Source organism: Trichosurus vulpecula, chromosome 3 (assembly GCF_011100635.1).
Source record: "Trichosurus vulpecula isolate mTriVul1 chromosome 3, mTriVul1.pri, whole genome shotgun sequence".
In the NCBI taxonomy this organism is placed as follows: domain Eukaryota; kingdom Metazoa; phylum Chordata; class Mammalia; order Diprotodontia; family Phalangeridae; genus Trichosurus; species Trichosurus vulpecula.
In genome coordinates, this window is record NC_050575.1 from 219,138,597 (window position 1) to 219,157,284 (window position 18,688).

Here is an 18,688-nt window from a genome sequence, read left to right on the forward strand (position 1 = left end):
TGGATTTCAACTCAGGTCCTCCTGCACTCCAGGACTGGTTCCCTGTGGCAACAATCTTCTATCAGCTGCTGTGGGGTGTAAGACCAACAAGATCAACAACAAGAGCTGCCAGCACAGGTTATTTTGATCTGCATTACTAAGGAAAGCAATGTTAAGGGGTTAGCAATCTTACTTTAATCCAACATACAAATATCATTCACTTAGTTCAGGAGGAAAAGCCAGCACCCTGAACTTCAGAGCAAATACAAACAAATTACAAACATACACAATATAAACAGGCCAAATCACGATTGATAGTTACCAGGAAAGCATCAACATCTGGGTTCACAAGCTAGGGGGCTCTTAACAACAGCTGGCCCAGAGTCACTCACCACTCCTCCAGTGGCTGAGAGTTCCAAGGGAAGACGCCAATCTCTTGAGTTTATATATTCTGTTCAGGGTCAAAGTTCATCATGCATGTGACTCACCTACATGACCTAAAAGCATCACAAAAATGCAACTTAAAACCACATGGTCTAAAAGCCTCTGATGTCACAAATATATCACTCAAACCCATGGAAACTAGGCTTTCCCTTGAGGCAAGGAGGTCATCGAAGACTCCTAATTTTATCAAGGAAATAAAAGACCAAACTCTTCAGAGGCACTTGATTAAATAAGTGCTAAAAGCCTACCTTAATTACTGATACATGCCACAATTCTAATTTTTTAAGGAATTGTTTTCTCCAGTAAATTTTTGTACCTCCTCTTCCATTTGGCCACTTTTGCTTTTTAAGGAGTTATTCTCAACAGTGATTTTTTCTTATCTCTTTTTCCATTAGGCCAATCCTGTTTTTTTAAGGTATTGTTTTCTTCAGTATTTTTTGTGCCTCTTTTTTTTTAACCAAGCTGTTCATTGTCTTTTCATATTTTTTTCCTTTGCTTCTTTACCAAAATTTTCTTCTGTCATTCTTATTTGATTTCAAAAATAAGTTTTAAGCTCTTCCAGGAATTCTTGTTGGGCTTGTGTTCAATGCATATTTTTCTTTGAGGCTTTGCTTCTAGGTGTTTGGACTTCATTGTCTTCTTCTGAGTGTATGTCTTGGTCTTCCCTGTCACCATAGTTGCTTTTTATGGTCAGGTTCTTTTTTTGTTGTTGTTCTTTGCAAATTTTTCACTCTGTAATTTGATTAGAAACTGTATGTTATTTTTTAAATATTAGTATTGGGCTCTGTTCCCAGCATGGGGTGGCAGGGGCTCTGTCTTAAGCTTGAAACTTCTTTGTACCATTTTCAGAGCTGGTTTGGAAGTTTTCATTGCTTCCAAGATGGTATGGTCTGGGGAGAGATGTAGTCACTGTTGTCAAGCTGCACTCTGTTCCTTACACAGGAAGGATTTTTGATCTCTTGGGCCTGCAATTGGTACTGTTCCTCAGGGTCCCTCCTCCCTTGGGACTAGAAAAGATACTGTTCCTCAGGGTCCCTTATCTCTTGAGCTGGAAGCACTACTGCCCCTCATGGTTTCCACTCTCTCAACTGAAAGTGCTCCTTCCTATCCTTGAACTATCACCCAGAAGTGGGTATAAACAATAGAATTGCCAAACAGTTGCCTCCCAGGGCTCTCATTTCTTCTTGACTGAAAGTGCTCCTCTCTGCCCTGGAACTATGGCACAGAAATAGGTATAGGCAATGGAGCTGCCAAACAGAATCTGGTCCTACAGCCAGTGCTAGCACAAGGGTACCCTGTAATCTCTTCCTGACAAATCTCTTTCTGTCAGACACAAGACTGTATCTAACTGGGAGTTCCTGAATCTGCTGCTGCTTCTGTTACCACCACCTAGTGCTACCATTAACGGTTTCATCCACATGGGCTCTGAGTTAGCCTCCTCTCCCATGTTACAGAGCTCTCTTTCTGACCTCTTATGTTGTCTTGGGCTAGAAGGATGTCTCCCTCTGACCTTTTGTTGATTCTGTCACTCCAGAATTTAATTTAAGGCATTATTTTAAAGTTATTTGGAGGGGAATGTTGGGAGAGCTTGGCTGAGTGCTTTTCTACTCCACCCTCTTGGCTCTGCCCCCTGAAATCTCCTGGATGAGGTGTTAGCTTTCCTGCTTTTATCTGTATGGCCCTGAGCAAACCACTTAATTTTTCTGAGTTGGCTTCCTCATCTTTAAGATGGAGGGAAAAAATGCTTGCACTATGTACCTCACAGGATTGTTGTGAACAAAGTGTTTTTGTGAACCTTGAAAAGCTATATAAATGTGAGCTATTATTTATGACTTAAAGTAACATTTCATACTCATGATTTGAGTGAGTATAATTTTTGATAGTATATGAGACTTTGTTCTATGTTTTTTTGTTTCTTCTATCAAACCTAGCACTCTTTTGTCCTTTTATTGCAGCTGATAACCCTGTGATCTCTGAAGAGAAAGGGCCCTGTTACAGACTTGTCAATTCAGGAAGACAGTGCATGCACCCCCTCTCTGTTCAGCTCAGCAAACAGCTCTGCTGTTGCAGCGTTGGCAAGGCCTGGGGACCACATTGTGAGAAGTGTCCCCTTCCAGGAACAGGTAAGATGGACACAGGTACACAGGGGGATGTATACATACTCATTGGCATAGAAAGCAACCTGTCCAACTTGGATCCTCTTTGCTTTCTGGCTTTTGATTATTTAAATTAGGTTTTTTGTTCATTTTTTTAGGAATAAACAGAACAGTAACGTTGAGCCAAGGGAAAAGTCATAAGCAAGAGACTTTACCTTTTCCATGTGACATTATATTTCCAGTTGAGCAAATTAAGAAACACTAATTCAGTTCATTCTCAGCTTAGGTTACACCAGCCTACTATTCAAAATAATAGGGAATGGCTATCAGGCTGACATGAACAAAATGGCCACCATTATGGTCACATCTCTGTCACTGTCTAACTATTAGCCAAGTGAAAACCCATTTGCCCCTCAATTCCTTCTTACAACAAGTATTTTACTGAGTGTCCACAAGGTGAATACCACTTAGTTTCTCATGTTGGAAACTGAAGCTCATAATATTCATGTTATACTTCTGTCAAGTCTTAGAAGATGATTAGATTTGTGTTACAGATACCATCTGAGATCCTCGTTGACTCTCATGTTTTTTGGATACTGTGTGCCTTGAACATAGCAGATTTAATGGTGCATAATTTCTTATTGGTGTGAAAATATTCATTTACTTGCCCCACTGTCTAATTTGTACCCAAGAAGTCATTTGCTCACTCAGCAGGACTTGGCCTATAAAAAAGAAAGGCACGTGGCAAATGTGCATAATATTATTAACAAAATTTGCCCCTGATTTCAATACATGGGTATATAAGCGGTGTAATAAGATTCTTGTTATTTGACCTGATTCTTCCTATAAAGGGCTGTAAAAAGCCTCTTTGAATCTTCCACTCACAGTACCCACATACTAAGTACATTATAGCTGAATTGTAAGAAGTAGTATGCAGTGCTGAAGTTTCATGGAGTTTCACAATACCCCTAATCTGATCCTATTTTTGTTCATTTGATTTTAACAAGATTGGCTATCTCATTAATGGGAGCTTCCTGACTCATAAACAAATGAAAATGAATCAAATATACTGTCTTTGTAATGCATAAGTGCATTTTTTAAAAGAAAAAGTTCCATGGCATTTTAAGAATAAAGTAGAGCCGTGTTCTCAGTGCTTCTGAGCATCATTCATGGGTTTTTAAGCATAAATTACGATATTTAAAATTTAACATCACATTAAAAATTTATTTCACATATAGTTTAAAAGTTATAATTTTTGCTAGTTTCTTTTAGCTGGGACTTTAATTACTGTGAAAATAGGAATATTTTCATATGTTAACACTTTACAAAAAGTTTGGGGAAAATTTTTTCTAGGGACCTATTGTAAAGAATAAATTTCTAAGAATTTTTGTTCTTAGGGAGCCATATAAAGTCAAGTTAGATCAATTTAGACTAATTAATTGAGAAATAAAGTATTTTTAAAGGCTTTAGCATTGTAGGAGTTTTTTTGTTTTAAAAAAATTCCTTTCCTCCTTCCCTTCTTTCCTTTTCCTTTTTTCTTTCCTCTCATTTCCCTCTTTTCTTCCCTTCCCTTCCTTTTCTTCCTCTTTTTCTTTCCTTACTTCCCTTTGCTCCCTCCCTTTTTTATAAGTAGTGAGAAAGACCTGTATAAATCTACAGCTTTTAATAGAAAAATCCTTTTTTGCTGTTGACACAAATATTCCTTCTGAGCCAAAAACCCAGGTTACTAAAACATTTGTCTTTGATTACTTTCTATTATCATCTTATAGAGAAAACTATTTTCCTTCTTCACATACAACTTTGGGACCACTCTTCTCCTTTTCTTATTTTGAGCCTTTCTTCTTTGGAATGTGTCTTCAGCATATCATTGTAACAACAACGGTGCTAGCAGCTGCTGTGGGCACATAAGGCCAACAACACCAGCAACAAGAGCTCCCAGCACAGGTTCTTTGATCTGCTTTTCTAAGGAAAGCAACTTTAAGAAATTAACAATCTTACTTTAATCAAACATACATATACAATTCACTTAGTTCAGCGGGGAAAGGCCAGCACCCTGAACTTCAGAGCAAATACAAACAGAAATTACAAGCAGAAATTATATAAACAGAGCAAATAAACACAAATCAACAGACAGGTTTCTAGCTGTCTGACCACAGCAATACATAACACGGTTACCAGAGAGAAGCACCAACATCTGGGTTTTTCCAAAGATGGGGAGCTTCTTAATGGCTGCTCAGAGTCTCTACACCAACACTCTTCCAATGAGTGAGCCCCAAACAAAATGCTAACCTCTGAGTTTATATACCCTTCTTAGGGTCTGAAGGCTTCACATCTAATCAGCAAAAGGGTGTGTGCCTGGGACTTAGCACCTAGCAAGACTTAATTACTTGATTACTTTAGTATTATAAAAGAGAAAACAGTAATAAAAACAATCTCACCTTAATTAATAAACACAATATAAATTGAAAAGGGATAGATTTTTCCCCACATTGCCAAAGTCCAAGAACTTAGCGTCAAGTTACTTCAGACCTCACGCCTAAGAAGAGGTAGAATTCCTATTTGGTATCACCAAACAATGTTATCTTTTAAATTGGTCTGGATAATAGTATTTTTGGCACACTAGCTGAGAATAACCAAATGGATAAGTCTAAAGTAAAAGGCTTCTGTATTTGCATTTTTTCTCAGCAGTGAGTTTTCACATAAATTTCCCATTTATTATACATTTCACACCTGTCTTTATGGTTTTGGGGAGTGTGTATGTTGTATGAATGATGGTTTTTTTTTAAAAAAAATATTCATCATATTATTTTCCTCTGTTTGAAGTTATGTACTTATAAATTTTTAAAAGGCATATTTTCCCATCCCAAATCTAGCTGCTTTTAAGGAAATCTGTCCTGGTGGAATGGGTTATACAGTTTCTGGCGTTCATAGACGCAGGCCAATTCATCACCATATAGGTAAAGGACCCGTATATATCAAGCCGAAGAACGTCCAGCCTGTTGTTAAAAGCACTCCTCCTCCACCTCTCCCAGCAAAGGAAGAACCAGTGGAAGCACTGACCCTTCCCCAGGAAAAAGGGCCTCAGGTGGCTGTGCAAGGTGAGAGTGGAAACAGATCTCGAAGTGTAGCTAGCCTGTTGATGTCTCTTGTGTTTTTTATTTTCCTGTTTATAACCTTTTGGAATAGTATGCATAAAGCAGCTGAAGTGCCTTAAAGATGTTGACGTAGTTTATCTGGATTCTAAATCAAACTAAATTTCTCTTCCCATTTAATGATTCCCCATGGTTAACATAGGTCTTTGAGGAAGCTGTATTAATTAAGCGTCTAGGGTATGACTTCATAGTTGTCCTTCTTTTTGCAAATACCCCAGAGGCCTGAGAGAGTTGTGGCGTTAATTCAGTTTCTGTGCATTCATCCAGAATGCCCAGGCAGCAAATACTACTATAAGATCATATATTAAGAGTGGGAATCAGATGTGGCAACTGAGGTCCCAAGAGGTTAAGTGACTTGCTCCAAGGTTGCACAGCCAATAAATGGCAGATCCAGGATTTGAACCTGTAGTCTCTGACTTTAGATCAAATGTTCTTTCTACCATACCATAATGCCTCTTGGTAAAGGAAGTAGAAAATATTAAAATGTCAGTGTTGGAAAGGAACTTCAGGGTCATCTATTTCAAGTATCTCATTCTACTGAGGAAAGTACGGCCCAGAAAGATTAAATTCCTCATTGTTGTTCAGTCATTTCAGTCGGGTCCAACTTTTTGTGACCCCATTTGGCGTTTTCTTGGAAACGATACTGGAGTATTTTGCCATTTCCTTCTCCCATCATTATAGATGAGGAACTGAGGCAAACACAGAGTTAAGTGACTAGCCCAGGGTCACATGGCTAGTAATTGTCTGAGGCTAGATTTAAACTCAGGAAGATGAGTCTTCTTAACTCTCGGCCTGGTGCTCTATTTACTTGCCACTTAGTTCTCCCTAAGTTCCTTTCTTCAGCTCAGATAGTAAGTTAGTGGCAGCATTAGGATGAAGAATACAAAGTTGTACAAGGAAAAGAAAAGGAAGCCTTATAATATTGTAAACAGATTCCAGACACCTGAGTTTTAATTTTGAACTTGACATTTTACATCTGTCTGATCTTTGTCAAGGTCTGTTCTTTCTAATTCAGTTTCCTATATTTAAAATTGGCATTTCAGTTACTTGATATTCTTTAAATAATGGCAACCACTCCTCTCCCCTAGTGGCAAAGAAATGAAACCTTATACTTGTTCACTTCATATATTTACTCTAAGCTTTTTTTTGATTTCCAGAGTTGAATGTCAGGATGTAGGAATCAGTGGACAGATTTTTGGGACAGGAGTACTGTATAGTCTCTAAGATCAGCAATATATCAGTGGCTCAATGAGTGGGCCTTTCTTCTACTAAGTGGCAACCAGGCCTTCCTTGTGGCCGTACTAGAAATACATGCTCAAGAGAGTCAAAGAAGAAAAACTACTGCATCTTTGTGCGCTTAACTATCCTGATTATGTATTCTGTTCTGTGGTAGTACCACTGAGAATATACAGCCTAAGAGTGAAACTGCTTTGTAACTGTTCACCTTTATAGGCAGGAGAAAGCTAGGCACAACTATCTATATTTTGTCAGTGAATAAGTTCCTCCTTGAGGGTAGGTTAAGTAATGAAAAAAAGATAATTAATTTTCTCAGGCCACTAAGCTATTTCAGTCCTGATTTACTGTCTGGCACCCACATTGTCTTGGAGATAATGCAACGTCTAACTCTTAATTTATTTTTAGGGAGATTATTCGCCAGGAATCTCAATAAATATTGAGATTTCTCTTTTGCCTCAGGGGCTAATATCTAAGATTGTCTACTTAATAAAGAATAATGGCAAATCTGAAATGAGACTTGCTTCTTTCTGTTTCTATATCCAAGTTTGAAGGTAGGAAATTAATATTTATGGGTACCTCGGAATAGTTAGGAGGCTCCTAATAAAAAGGATTAACTGCCAAAACAACAGTGGATATTCCTGAATCTCAGATCCATGATTAATGTTTGCCACGCAGCCTTCCAAGTTGTTGTCAGAGAACTTCTAGCTCATCCTTGTACATTTTCAAAGGGGGGCCATGCTGCAAATATCACATTTTAATCGTAGCCCTGGGTATAGCCAGCAATGGTGGCACAATGCTGGTGAGGCTGTTTAATATTGACACCTGTTTGACATTCATCCTTATCAGTCTGTAATAAGTTGTCAGTAAAGTATTCAGGGTGCTTCCTTTAAGAGTAAATTGCCCTTTAGAGTAAATTGATCTCTCTCCAACAACTATCCCTCATTCTTCATACCCCTTCCATTGAAATAAATGATGCTCTTTATCACAATTGATACTACTAAAGGACATCTTGGTTGTACATCATATTAAGAATAAATATTTTACTTGTGGTTTGAAGCACCCCTCCACCTTTTCGCATTTCCGTACAACAATTATTCTGAGTAAAATAGATCCCCTCATTTGTCTTCAGAAAGCTAATTATAAAATCCCCACCCAAAGCCCACAGATACTTAAGCATTTGATATAAAACACAGAAGCATAGAATTCTGGAGATCAAAGACTTAGGTATCTTTTAGTCCATTCCCTTTATTTTAAAGGTTATAACACTAAGGCCTTGGAAAGATAACATGGTTTGCCCAGGGTTGCGTGACTAGTTAATGATGGAGTTGGAATTAGAACCCGTGTTTTCTTGATTGAACTTGATAGTCTTTCCACTAAAACATTCTGTGTCCAAACTTTACTGTTGCCTGAGTTCTCTTTATATCAACTAACCAGTGAGTGAGCATTTATAAAGTACCTATTATGTTCTAGGCACCATGCTAGATATGGGAATACAAATATTAGAAAGACAACATGGACTTAATGTAAGGGTTTATTCTCTCTCTGAAAAGTGATATCTTAGAGTAATGTTTGCTTCCAGTGGAAAAATTATATTTGTAGTCCTATTGCATTAGGATATTAGGGTCTTCCTGGTAAAAAGTTGTAAGAAGGGAATATGTGCTATTCATTGTTTTAAATTTTAAATTTTCTTTCTTTTCTGATTTTAGTGGCCACTGCAACACCTGAGAAGGTAATTTATTCATTCTTCATACTTTTCATTTAGTTTATCTAATAGAGAGGATTGTTAAATTAGATATGTTTGTAGACTCTGTTTCAACATAGAGAACCATGTTTATATTGCCCACCTATGAAGGATCGTGCGCCCACATATAAAGGAGACAGAATGAAGGAATAAGAGGGTAACTAAGTCACTAGATGGTAAGAGCCCAGATCCAAATCAAAGAGCTAGAGGCTTGGAATGCCCTTGTAAGAATCCTGATAGACATTTGCTTATTCATGTGTGTATACATGGGCATATGTCTGTACAAACACATATGTACATAAGCATATTTCTATAATACCTATGTGTATGATAAAAATAATAAACTTATTAATGTAGTGCTTTAAAATTTACAAAGAAATTTATATATATGATCTTATTTGTTACTCAAAATAACACTGTGAGGTAAGCTATCTTATTCCATTTTACAGATGGAAAAACTGGGACAGTTAGGTTAAGTGACTTATTCAGGGTCACACAACTAGTAAGTAAGTGTCTGAGGCAGAATCTTTTAACTCAGGTCTTTCTGACTCCAAGTCTAGCCCTCTATCTAGCATGCTGTGTGGCTCTTTCTATAAATACAGATATATAAATAGTTTTCAAAATACAATTGAAATTAAATCTAATTGGCATTAGACCAAGAGCAGAAGATGTCAAGAAGAAACAGAACTAGAAAACATTTTAGATAAATTTCTATCAAACTCTAGTTGGTGGCATAAAATTAGAATGTTGCTTTGTGTCAATTAACCAACAAGAACTTATTAAGCACGAAGTATGTGCCATACACTGGGAATATAGATACAAAGAATAAAAGAGTTGCTTCTCACAGTGAACTTACCTTATAACAGGAAAAATAACAAACATGTAAAATATATACAGCATAAAAACAAAGTTAATAAATAAACATATATAAAGTAGTTAAATACAAAGCAGTTTGTGAGGGGGAGCATTAGCAGGTTGGGGCATCAGGAAAGACTTCATGGGGAAGATGGTGCTTGAGCTGCATCTTAAAAGAAGAGAGCTGCTTTTTGAGGGAGGGCGTGTATTGCAGGCATGTGGCACAGCCAATGCAAAGACCCAGAGAAGGCAGATCGTATGTTTTGTGTGAGAAATGGAGAGGAGGCCACATTGATTGACTCTTACAGTGTGAGAGGGAGAATAAGGCCTAATGAAGCTAGGAAGATAGGCTGGTGCCAGTTTGTATAGGACTTTATGAGCTAAACTGAAGAGTTTATGTTTTATCCTAGAGCCAGTTGAAATTCACTGGATTTTGGTGTTGAGTAAGGGAAGTGATAGAGCCAGATCTGTGCTTAAAGAAAATTACTTTGGCAAGTAGTGGCATAGGATGGACTGGAGTGGTGAAAAAACTAGGAAAAAAGAGACTAATTTGGAGTCTGTTAGATTAATCTAGGTGGGAGGCAGTAAGGATCACTCTGGGAGTGGGATGGACTTGAATGGAAGGGATGTACACAAAGAAGCAGTAAGATTTGGCAGCTGCTGGGAAAGAGAGCTCAGATAAATGTGAGTGGTTGACATAGCCAGTAGTAATTCTAGGGACTTTCATTTTATTCTCAGTAATTTACTGCTGATTCTTTGAGTTCCCTTAGGCACTTAGTGTAGAGGAAGGTGAGGAAGTGAACAAGCATTAATTCAACATCTACTATATACACCAGGCAGTGTACTGAGCACTTTACAAGTATTATCTCATTGGGTTCTCACAACCACCTTGAGAGGTAGGTGCTATTATTAATCCTAGTTTACAGTTGAGGAAACTAAGACAGGTAGAGGTTAAGGGACTTGCCCAGGGTCAAACAGCTAGGAAGTATCCGAGGTCAGATTTGAACTCAGCTCTTCTTGACCCCAGGCCCAGTGCTCTATCCACTGCACCATCTTACTTGCCCCTATGCTTTGTTTCTTTATCTGTAACATGAAGATGTATAAAACTTCTATAGACTAGAATCTGTGGCTATCCTTAGACTGGGTCAAATCTAGATTATATTTAGAGTGGGAAGGGACCTTCAAAGCATTCTGTCCATACCTCTCTTTTTATGGATGAGGAACTGAGGTCCTGAGATTTTCAATAACTTGCCCAAGGTCACATGACTGGGTATCAAATCCAGGTCCTCCTGACTCCGAATCCAAGATACTTTCCATTGTACCACCCATCCTGAGGTTAGGGACCTCAGAGGTCATGCATTCCAACCCATTCATTGTACAGTGGGAGAAACAAAGGCTGAGAGAGATGGGATGATATGCCTAAGATAATCCATCTAGTAAGAGATGGGTGAGATTTGAGGTCTGGTCTTTCTGGCTCCAAGCTCAGTATTCCATTCACCACAATAAGTATGAGTTTTGTCCTTGTTCTCCCACAAAACCTCTATAGAGGATCTCTACAATTCATCAAGTAAATGTATGACTTATTTTATACCTTTCATTGCAGGTCTTGAGAATAAGATAATGAAGGATACTTTTTTTGCTTTGTCCATACAACAAATATTTACAAAGCATCTACTCTGTGTACAATATGTAAATCACTGAGGGAGGATAGAAAAGATGTTGGAGTTACCTTCTTTCCTTCTGGAATTTATATGCTAGTAGTTGAAGAAACACAGAGAGCTTAGTTAGAATTCAGGGGCTTTTAGGATCAGATGATCAGTGCAGCCCTGTCATTTTAGAAGAGGAAACTGAGGGCCAGACAAATGAAGTGAAAGGCCTCACAAGTGGAAATTGGTATTATTTACTGACGTCTTCTGACCTCCAAATAAGCTAAATGCAATTCTACAGCACCTAATAATGAAAGAGACATATGCAGGGTCATATGTTTCTGGGGGAAATAGGAAGATAAATAAGATACGATTCCTGCCTCCGGGAAATTGACATCATGTAGAGGATGGTGTAAGATGAGGTACATAAACAGATAAATAGTACAAACTAGAACCTGGTAGGTACACAAGAAAGTATAAAATACTATGAGGATAAATGATGAAGAAGTTTCTTATAGGTGGGGGCATTGTGGAAGGCTTCATGGAGTAATTGACCTTTGAGCTAGGTCATGAAGGATAAATAGCTTTCTCAATTAGAGATGTCAAGGATTGTGGGTAAACTCTCCAAGGATAAAGTTATAGAGAGAAAAGAAGTGGGCCTCAGAAAGAGCCTTGAGCAATGCCAACATTATTGGAGCCAGACGAGGAGGATGTCAGCCAAGGAGAGGGGAGCAATAGTAGATGCAGAGACAGAGACCCAGGAGACTAAAGCAGAAACTATGGGAACAGAGAGTCTGTAGGAGGAGACAATGGTTAGCAGTGCCCAATCCTTCGGGAAAGTCAAAGAAGTCAAGGACTGCAGAAAAAAACAATTACCTTGTAACAAATGCATCGTTACACAGCCATTCTGGCTTAAGCAGTTACTGACTTTTCCTCAGTTACACTGACTATCACTGTTCTGAGAATTAGGAGTGTGATACACTCAAAAGAAAGGTTGGTGTCCACGGGAAGTTGCAATATGACCTCTTTCTTTATACATATATTGTGACTGACATTAAGTTTTACTTTACCAGATGATCTGTTGTAGCAAATTTGTCATATCTAATGTTTAATCTATTGTCTTTGGCTCCATTGGTTAGAGTAATGTATGAAGGAGGCCAAGGTAATGAGTTCATTCCCTTTGTGGGACTGAGCAGAGTGAGCCAGCTGTCTTGAAAATGTGTGTTGGTCATCAGGGTGTCAGAGTGAGAGAGTGTGGATGGATTAACACAAATCATTCACCAGTCCTAGAAAAACAACTTAAAGCCTTTACCATAGCAATTCTGGACCATGAACATGTCCTTTGTATGCAGAGGTTGGTACTAATTATTTTATTAAAAATGTTTTATATAATATGTTTTAAAATAAAATGAAATAATTCACATTTTCCCTGAAGCTTCATATTCCCTTTTTGAGTTTTATTAAGAAAACAATTGATTGGGTAAGAGCCATAATATAAAGGAATTAAACAATGGTTTTTCACTTTTATCCTTTTTTTAACACCTAGGAATTAGTTGACCAAGAGAAAACCAAGCTTGAACCTGGTCAACCCCAGTTGTCTCCTGGCATTTCAACCATTAATCTACATCCACAGTATCCAGGTAGCCCATTTTCATTGAAATAATGGGAAAAACTATATTTATCTATTCTAAATCAAAGAAGGTGATAATAAGTTTCGTATTTCTTTACTTTTCAGAGATTGATAATTAATTTTGGATTCATACATTAATCATTTCTAAGTAAATGTGGAAAAAATTAGTTTATAACCTGAGACTGTTATTGTGTATAAAAGGAACATGGCATGAAATATAGCAATACTTGTGTTTTTTAATTTTCCTTTAAGATCAGTGCATAGGTAAAGTTTTGCCACTATCATGTGAAGATCCAGGAAATTTTTGTATAGTGAAGAGGTCCTCATAATTCATGGAGTAAAGGGACCACTACCCTATTTATCTGCATTTTGTGTGGGCACGGAGGTGAAATACTTTTGTTTCATTTGCACCCACTGTCTTAAATTAGTCTTTTAGACACTCGCTAGCATTTGCTGTTATTTACAGGTTTCCAGTGAGGTGCCCCCTCAAAATTCCTGCAGTTCATAGGCCTTCAAATTATTGTTGTCTATTGTGAAATTGCTTTTGCAGTCTGCGTGTGTTTTGGAATGGACTTCTCACATACACAATGTGCTTTCTTTTTTATCCATTTACCCCTTGTCATATAGTAGTGATTGAAAAAACATCACCTCCTGTGCCTGTTGAGGTCGCTCCTGAAGCTTCTACATCAAGTGCCAGCCAAGTGATTGCACCCACTCAAGTTACAGGTATGGTGCAGTGTATGATATAGTCTGTGTCTAGTGAAAGTGCCATGACTAATGTAGCATCTAAGTAATTAATAGTCAATGACAGCAAAGGTAATATTCTGATAACTCAGAATATTAGCTTAACAACAAAATCTAGCAAGGAGGAGGATATGGCAGTACCATAGTAAACATTAAAATATGGGTTTTTCAAATTTTAAGAAAGTTAGAACTTCCAATTGTCACCTATATTTGCATTAATTACTGAAAAATTTATTCTAAGATATTGTCAGAAATCCTCCACGTGAGTCTTACCTGATTATTAAGTAATTATGAGAGACAAACAAAACATTCTTTAAAAAACCTCAGAAGAGAATGCCTTTAAGATCATTGCATAGAAGCTCCAACATCATGGGTAGAATTCCAATGGAGCAATGGGATAATGACCTCTGTAGAAGGGAGATAAGAGGGAATACTACCAACAGGCATATTTCATGTGTTTGGTCAGGTTTTGTTGGATTTTTAAAATATTGGAGAGTTAAAATACATCAGTGGAAAACCACTAGTATTCTCTAATGGTAACAGAGATTTTAAATAACATAATTATATTTTAATTTATATATGCCAAGCAGTTCCATATTTATGTTAATAAAAGTTTAAAATGCTACAAAGAGAAATGGATAAAATACAATATTCAGAGATTTGCATATTTCATTATCAGAATATGACAAAACTCATGAGAGGTTAAAAAACAAAGAAGTCATAAGTATGAACTTAAAAAAAAATTCACTTAACAAATACTTATTTTCTCTCCTTCCCACCTCTTCCCCTATTGAAAAGAAAGAACAGGGGGCAGCTAGGTGGTGCAGTGAGTAGAGCACCAGCCCTGGAGTCAGGAGGACCTGAGTTCAAATCCAGACTCAGACACTTGACACATGTCCTAGCTCTGTGACCTAGGGCAAGTCACTTAACCCCAACTGCCCTGCCAAAAAAGCAAAAAAGAAAAGAAAAAACAAAACAAGATCCTTGTGATGAATATATATGGCCCAGTAAAACAAATGCCTACATTTGCCATGTCCAAAAATGTGCGTCTTATTTCTATGTGTTTAATCCATCACTTCATTATCAGAAGGTGATTTTGTTCATCAGTCATCTTTCTCAATCCTAGTTGTTCTTTTCATTGATCAGAGACCTTAACAGTCTTGAGGGCAGGGACTGTCCTTTGCTTCTTTTTTGTATTTACAGAATTTAGCACAGTGCTTGGCAACTATCAGTTTCAGAGAAGTCTAGGAAGACTTTAATTAATATCAGTCAATCGGTAAACGTTTATTAAACACTTATTGTGTGCCAGGCACTGTGCTAAGCTCTGGAGACACAAAAAGAAGCAAAAGACAGTCCCTGCCCTCAAAGAACTTACAATCTAATAGATTTATGAGACTTGCATAAACTAATACAGAGTTAAATAAGCAGAAGCAGAACAATTTAAATCACCGTAGTTTTCGTTAGTGGGACAGTTAGGTGGCACAATGGATAAGAGTGCTGCGCCTAGAGTCAGGAAGACTTGTTGTCCTGAGTTCAAATCTGGCCTCAAACACTTCAGTTTCCTCATCTGTAAAATGAGCTCGAGAAAGAAATGGCAAACCATTTCAGTATCTTTGCCAAGAAATGGGGTCATAAAGAGTCAGACATGACTGAAAAATGACTCAACAACAAGATCTTTTCCTCAATATTCCTCCCCCTTTTCCTTCTAGAGAGCCATCTCTGTGAGCCTTCATATGTGACAAGTATTTTTTAAAAAAAGGAAAAAAATCATCACAACTGATCAGTACCTTGAGAAGTCTGAAAAGATGTACAATGTGCATCACCTTTGGGCTTCCATTTCCATAAAGGGTTGGGCTGGATACATCCTCTCATATCTTTACAGTTTTGAGTCTTTATAATTTTATAAGTCTTTGAGTTCTTTATAACTTCACAAAATTCACATTTGATTTTTGGGGGGGTCCTTTTCATTTATATTGTTGTAGCTATTGTGTGTATTGTTTTCATGGCTATTCTTGCTTCACTGCATTAATTCATATAAATCTTTTCACGCTATATTAATCACATTCATTATTTCTTATAGCATAGCAATATCCTATTTCATTCATGTATCACAGTTTGTTCAGCCATTCCCTAGTTGATGGGAATCTACATTTTTATCCAATTTTTACTATTACAAAAAGTGCTATTATAAATGTTTTGTTGTATGGGGATTTTCTCCTTATCAGTGGCTTCTTTTGGGGTATGAGCCTAGTAAAGGAAACTCTAGGTCAAAGGGTATGCACCAATGTGCCCATATTCGCATGACCCCTCCAACATTGGCTATCACATTTATTGTTATTTTGGCCAATTTGCAGGGTGTTTTGATTTACATTTTTTCTTTTTATTGGTGATTTAGAGCAGTTGTTCATGTTTTCTTTAATACTTCACAAATTTTCTTTTGAGAACTGTCTATAACCTTACCTTTGACCACTTATCTATTGGGAAATGTATATATATACATACATACATATACACACATATAATCTATGTATGTATATGTGTATGTTTGTTAATTGCTTATATATCTTAGGTACCAAACTCTTATCAGAGAAAAGTAATACAAAGATTTGAATTAATTTTTAGTTTACTCTAAGGTTCTCAAAGTAAACCAGCAAAGATTCCTAAAAATTGAATCAGTTCCTTAGCTTGGAAATGAGATCTTTGTTAGAGAAACTTGCTACATAAAGTTGTTTTTTCTTTAGTTAGCTGTTTCCCTTCTAAACTTAACTGGATTTGTTTGTGGAAAAACTTTTTAATTTTATGCAAAGTTATCCATTTATTTTCTCCAATCTTTAAGTGCTTATATAATAAGCTGAAAATAATATATATGTATAGATGAGATAATTGTTTTTTCCACTTAATAGCATTTTATTTTTTTTTCAATTACGTATAAAGATAGTTTTTAACATTCACTTTTCTAAGATTTTGAGTTCCAAATTTTTTCTCCCTACCCCCTCCCCCAAGACAGCAAAAAATCTGATATAGGCTATACATGTGCAATCATATTAAGCATATTTCCACCTTAGTCATGTTGTGAAAGAAAAATTAGAACAAAAGGAAAAAAAACTATGAGAGATAAAAAAACAAAAAGGAAAAGTATGCTTCAATCTGCATTCAGACTCCACAGTTTTTTCTCTGGATATGGATAGCATTTTGAAGCATGAGTCCTCTGGAATTGTCTTAGATCATTGCATTGCTGAGAAGAGCTAAGTCTGTCAAAGTTGGTCATTGCACAATGTTACTGTTACTGTGTAGAATGTTATAAGATAACAATTGTAAAGCCTTAGCACAGTGCCTGGAACAAAGTAAATGCTACATTAATAATAGTTATTATCAATATTGTTATTATTTAAAACACAAAAGACGTAGGCAATGAATTTTTTTCAATTACACATGGAACTCTCCAAAAAATATATTGCTACTTTGGGTATAAAGAAATTTTGGCTAAATCAGTGACCAATTATCAGGATATTTCAAAGGAAGCATTATTCCCAAAGAAGGCCACTAAAAAGGTTAAATGAAATGCCTACTTTTTGGCCTCAACAAATATGAAAATGGTTTAAGCATATCTTCAGTATATTCTTGATGAAAACAGGAGCAGAGAACAAGGCAGACCTCTGCTAGAGTTTTCTATAGATGATATCTTCATTGTCACACATTTGAGTGAGAGAGATGGAATGTAATGCCTTGTATTTATTGGGGTTTTTATTTATTTTTTACATTCATTTAAAAAAAGTTTTGAATTCCAGATTATTTTCCTCCTACCCATCGAGAAGGCAAGCATTGACTGTTGTATTTATTATTGATTTACAGACAAACATTTGATCCCAAGACACCAAAGACAGTCTTGTGGAGTCTCCTCTGAAAAAATATCTCCCATCCTTATGTTAAGATCATGTTAGATGCCATTAGAGAAATAACTTTGTTCAGAAATCTTCTGAGAGTCGGTATCATTGTAGACATTTTGCCATCATTCCTTTTCCATATCTTACTTTGCTCTGGGAATGATAATCAGATTAAATTAAAAAGACTTGACAATCTACCTTCTTATGCATTCATTCACATTCCCTTTCAACTTTGGCCAACATTCCCTTTCCTGGCCTCCACTCAGTGCTGTATTCCTTTATTGAAATGTAAGTTCTTTGAGGGTAGGAACTTTGTCACTTTTATATTTGTATCCCTAGTGCCTAGCACAGCACCTGGCCTATAGCCAGTACTTGATGGTTATCTATTGATCTTTTTGATTCTCAGTTTTTTCATCCATAAAATATTGGCAATAGATAGCATTTCTCTCAGCATGTTATGGTTAGGCTTAAATGAGATTAATATATGTAAAGCTCTTTGTAAACCTTATAGTTTTATATAGATGTCAATTATTAATGTTTGGAATAATGACATCAACTAATGACTGTAGGGTTTTGTTTTTGTGGGTAGGAAGTGGAGAATTGATTGGCAGTATTGTATAGTGGGAAGAATGCTGGACTTAGATTTAGGAAAACCTGGGTCCTTAATCTTGTCTCGGCCATATATTAGCTCTGTGCCTCTAAGCTTAAGCTTTCTGAGCTTAGTTTCTTCATTGCTAAAGTGGGAATAATAGCATCTACCAACCAGGGTCTTTGTGAATCTCGGATGAGATGATACATATGAGTGTGTGTGTGTATAGTGCTCTCCAAACCTTAAAAATGCCATATCAGTGTGAACTATTATTATTATTATACTGATTTTCCAATTTTCCTTCCATCTTTTTCTTATGCTGGAATACTATGTTAAATACTATGTTAATAATTAAATACTATATTAATACTATATTAATTCATTAAATTATAATAAAGTACCTATTGTTTGAAGACCCATTCTCTGTCCTATTGAGGGTACAAAGATGTACAAAGGACAGTTATGATCCTCCAAAGAATTAACTTCTGCTGATAATAGCAAGGAGAGACAATATTATACCCTTTCAGTGACCCTTTTCAAAAATGACAACTTGGCAGTGAGGAAACAACTTTATCCTGTACCAGTTTTCTAAATAATACATAGCAAATTGTCAGTACAGAAATAACCTTTAACTTTCGTGCTGCTTAGCAATGGGCAAGGCAGGAAGCAGCTGTTGGATGCTGATAATTTCA

General features: G+C 36.7%; 1 protein-coding gene across 2 annotated transcripts in view; it reads left to right on the forward strand.

The window, feature by feature from the left end:
* Positions 1 to 18,688, forward strand: part of LTBP1 (latent transforming growth factor beta binding protein 1) — a 510,014-nt gene that overhangs the window by 342,970 nt on the left and 148,356 nt on the right. Inside the window, exons 11-15 of one of the 2 annotated variants that reach the window (XM_036749323.1) lie at positions 2,379 to 2,546; positions 5,393 to 5,617; positions 8,614 to 8,636; positions 12,696 to 12,789; positions 13,407 to 13,505. In XM_036749323.1, coding sequence (XP_036605218.1) covers positions 2,379 to 2,546; positions 5,393 to 5,617; positions 8,614 to 8,636; positions 12,696 to 12,789; positions 13,407 to 13,505 — 609 coding nt within the window. The remainder of the gene's footprint in view (positions 1 to 2,378; positions 2,547 to 5,392; positions 5,618 to 8,613; positions 8,637 to 12,695; positions 12,790 to 13,406; positions 13,506 to 18,688) is intronic. The other variant, XM_036749324.1, reaches the window with a different exon arrangement.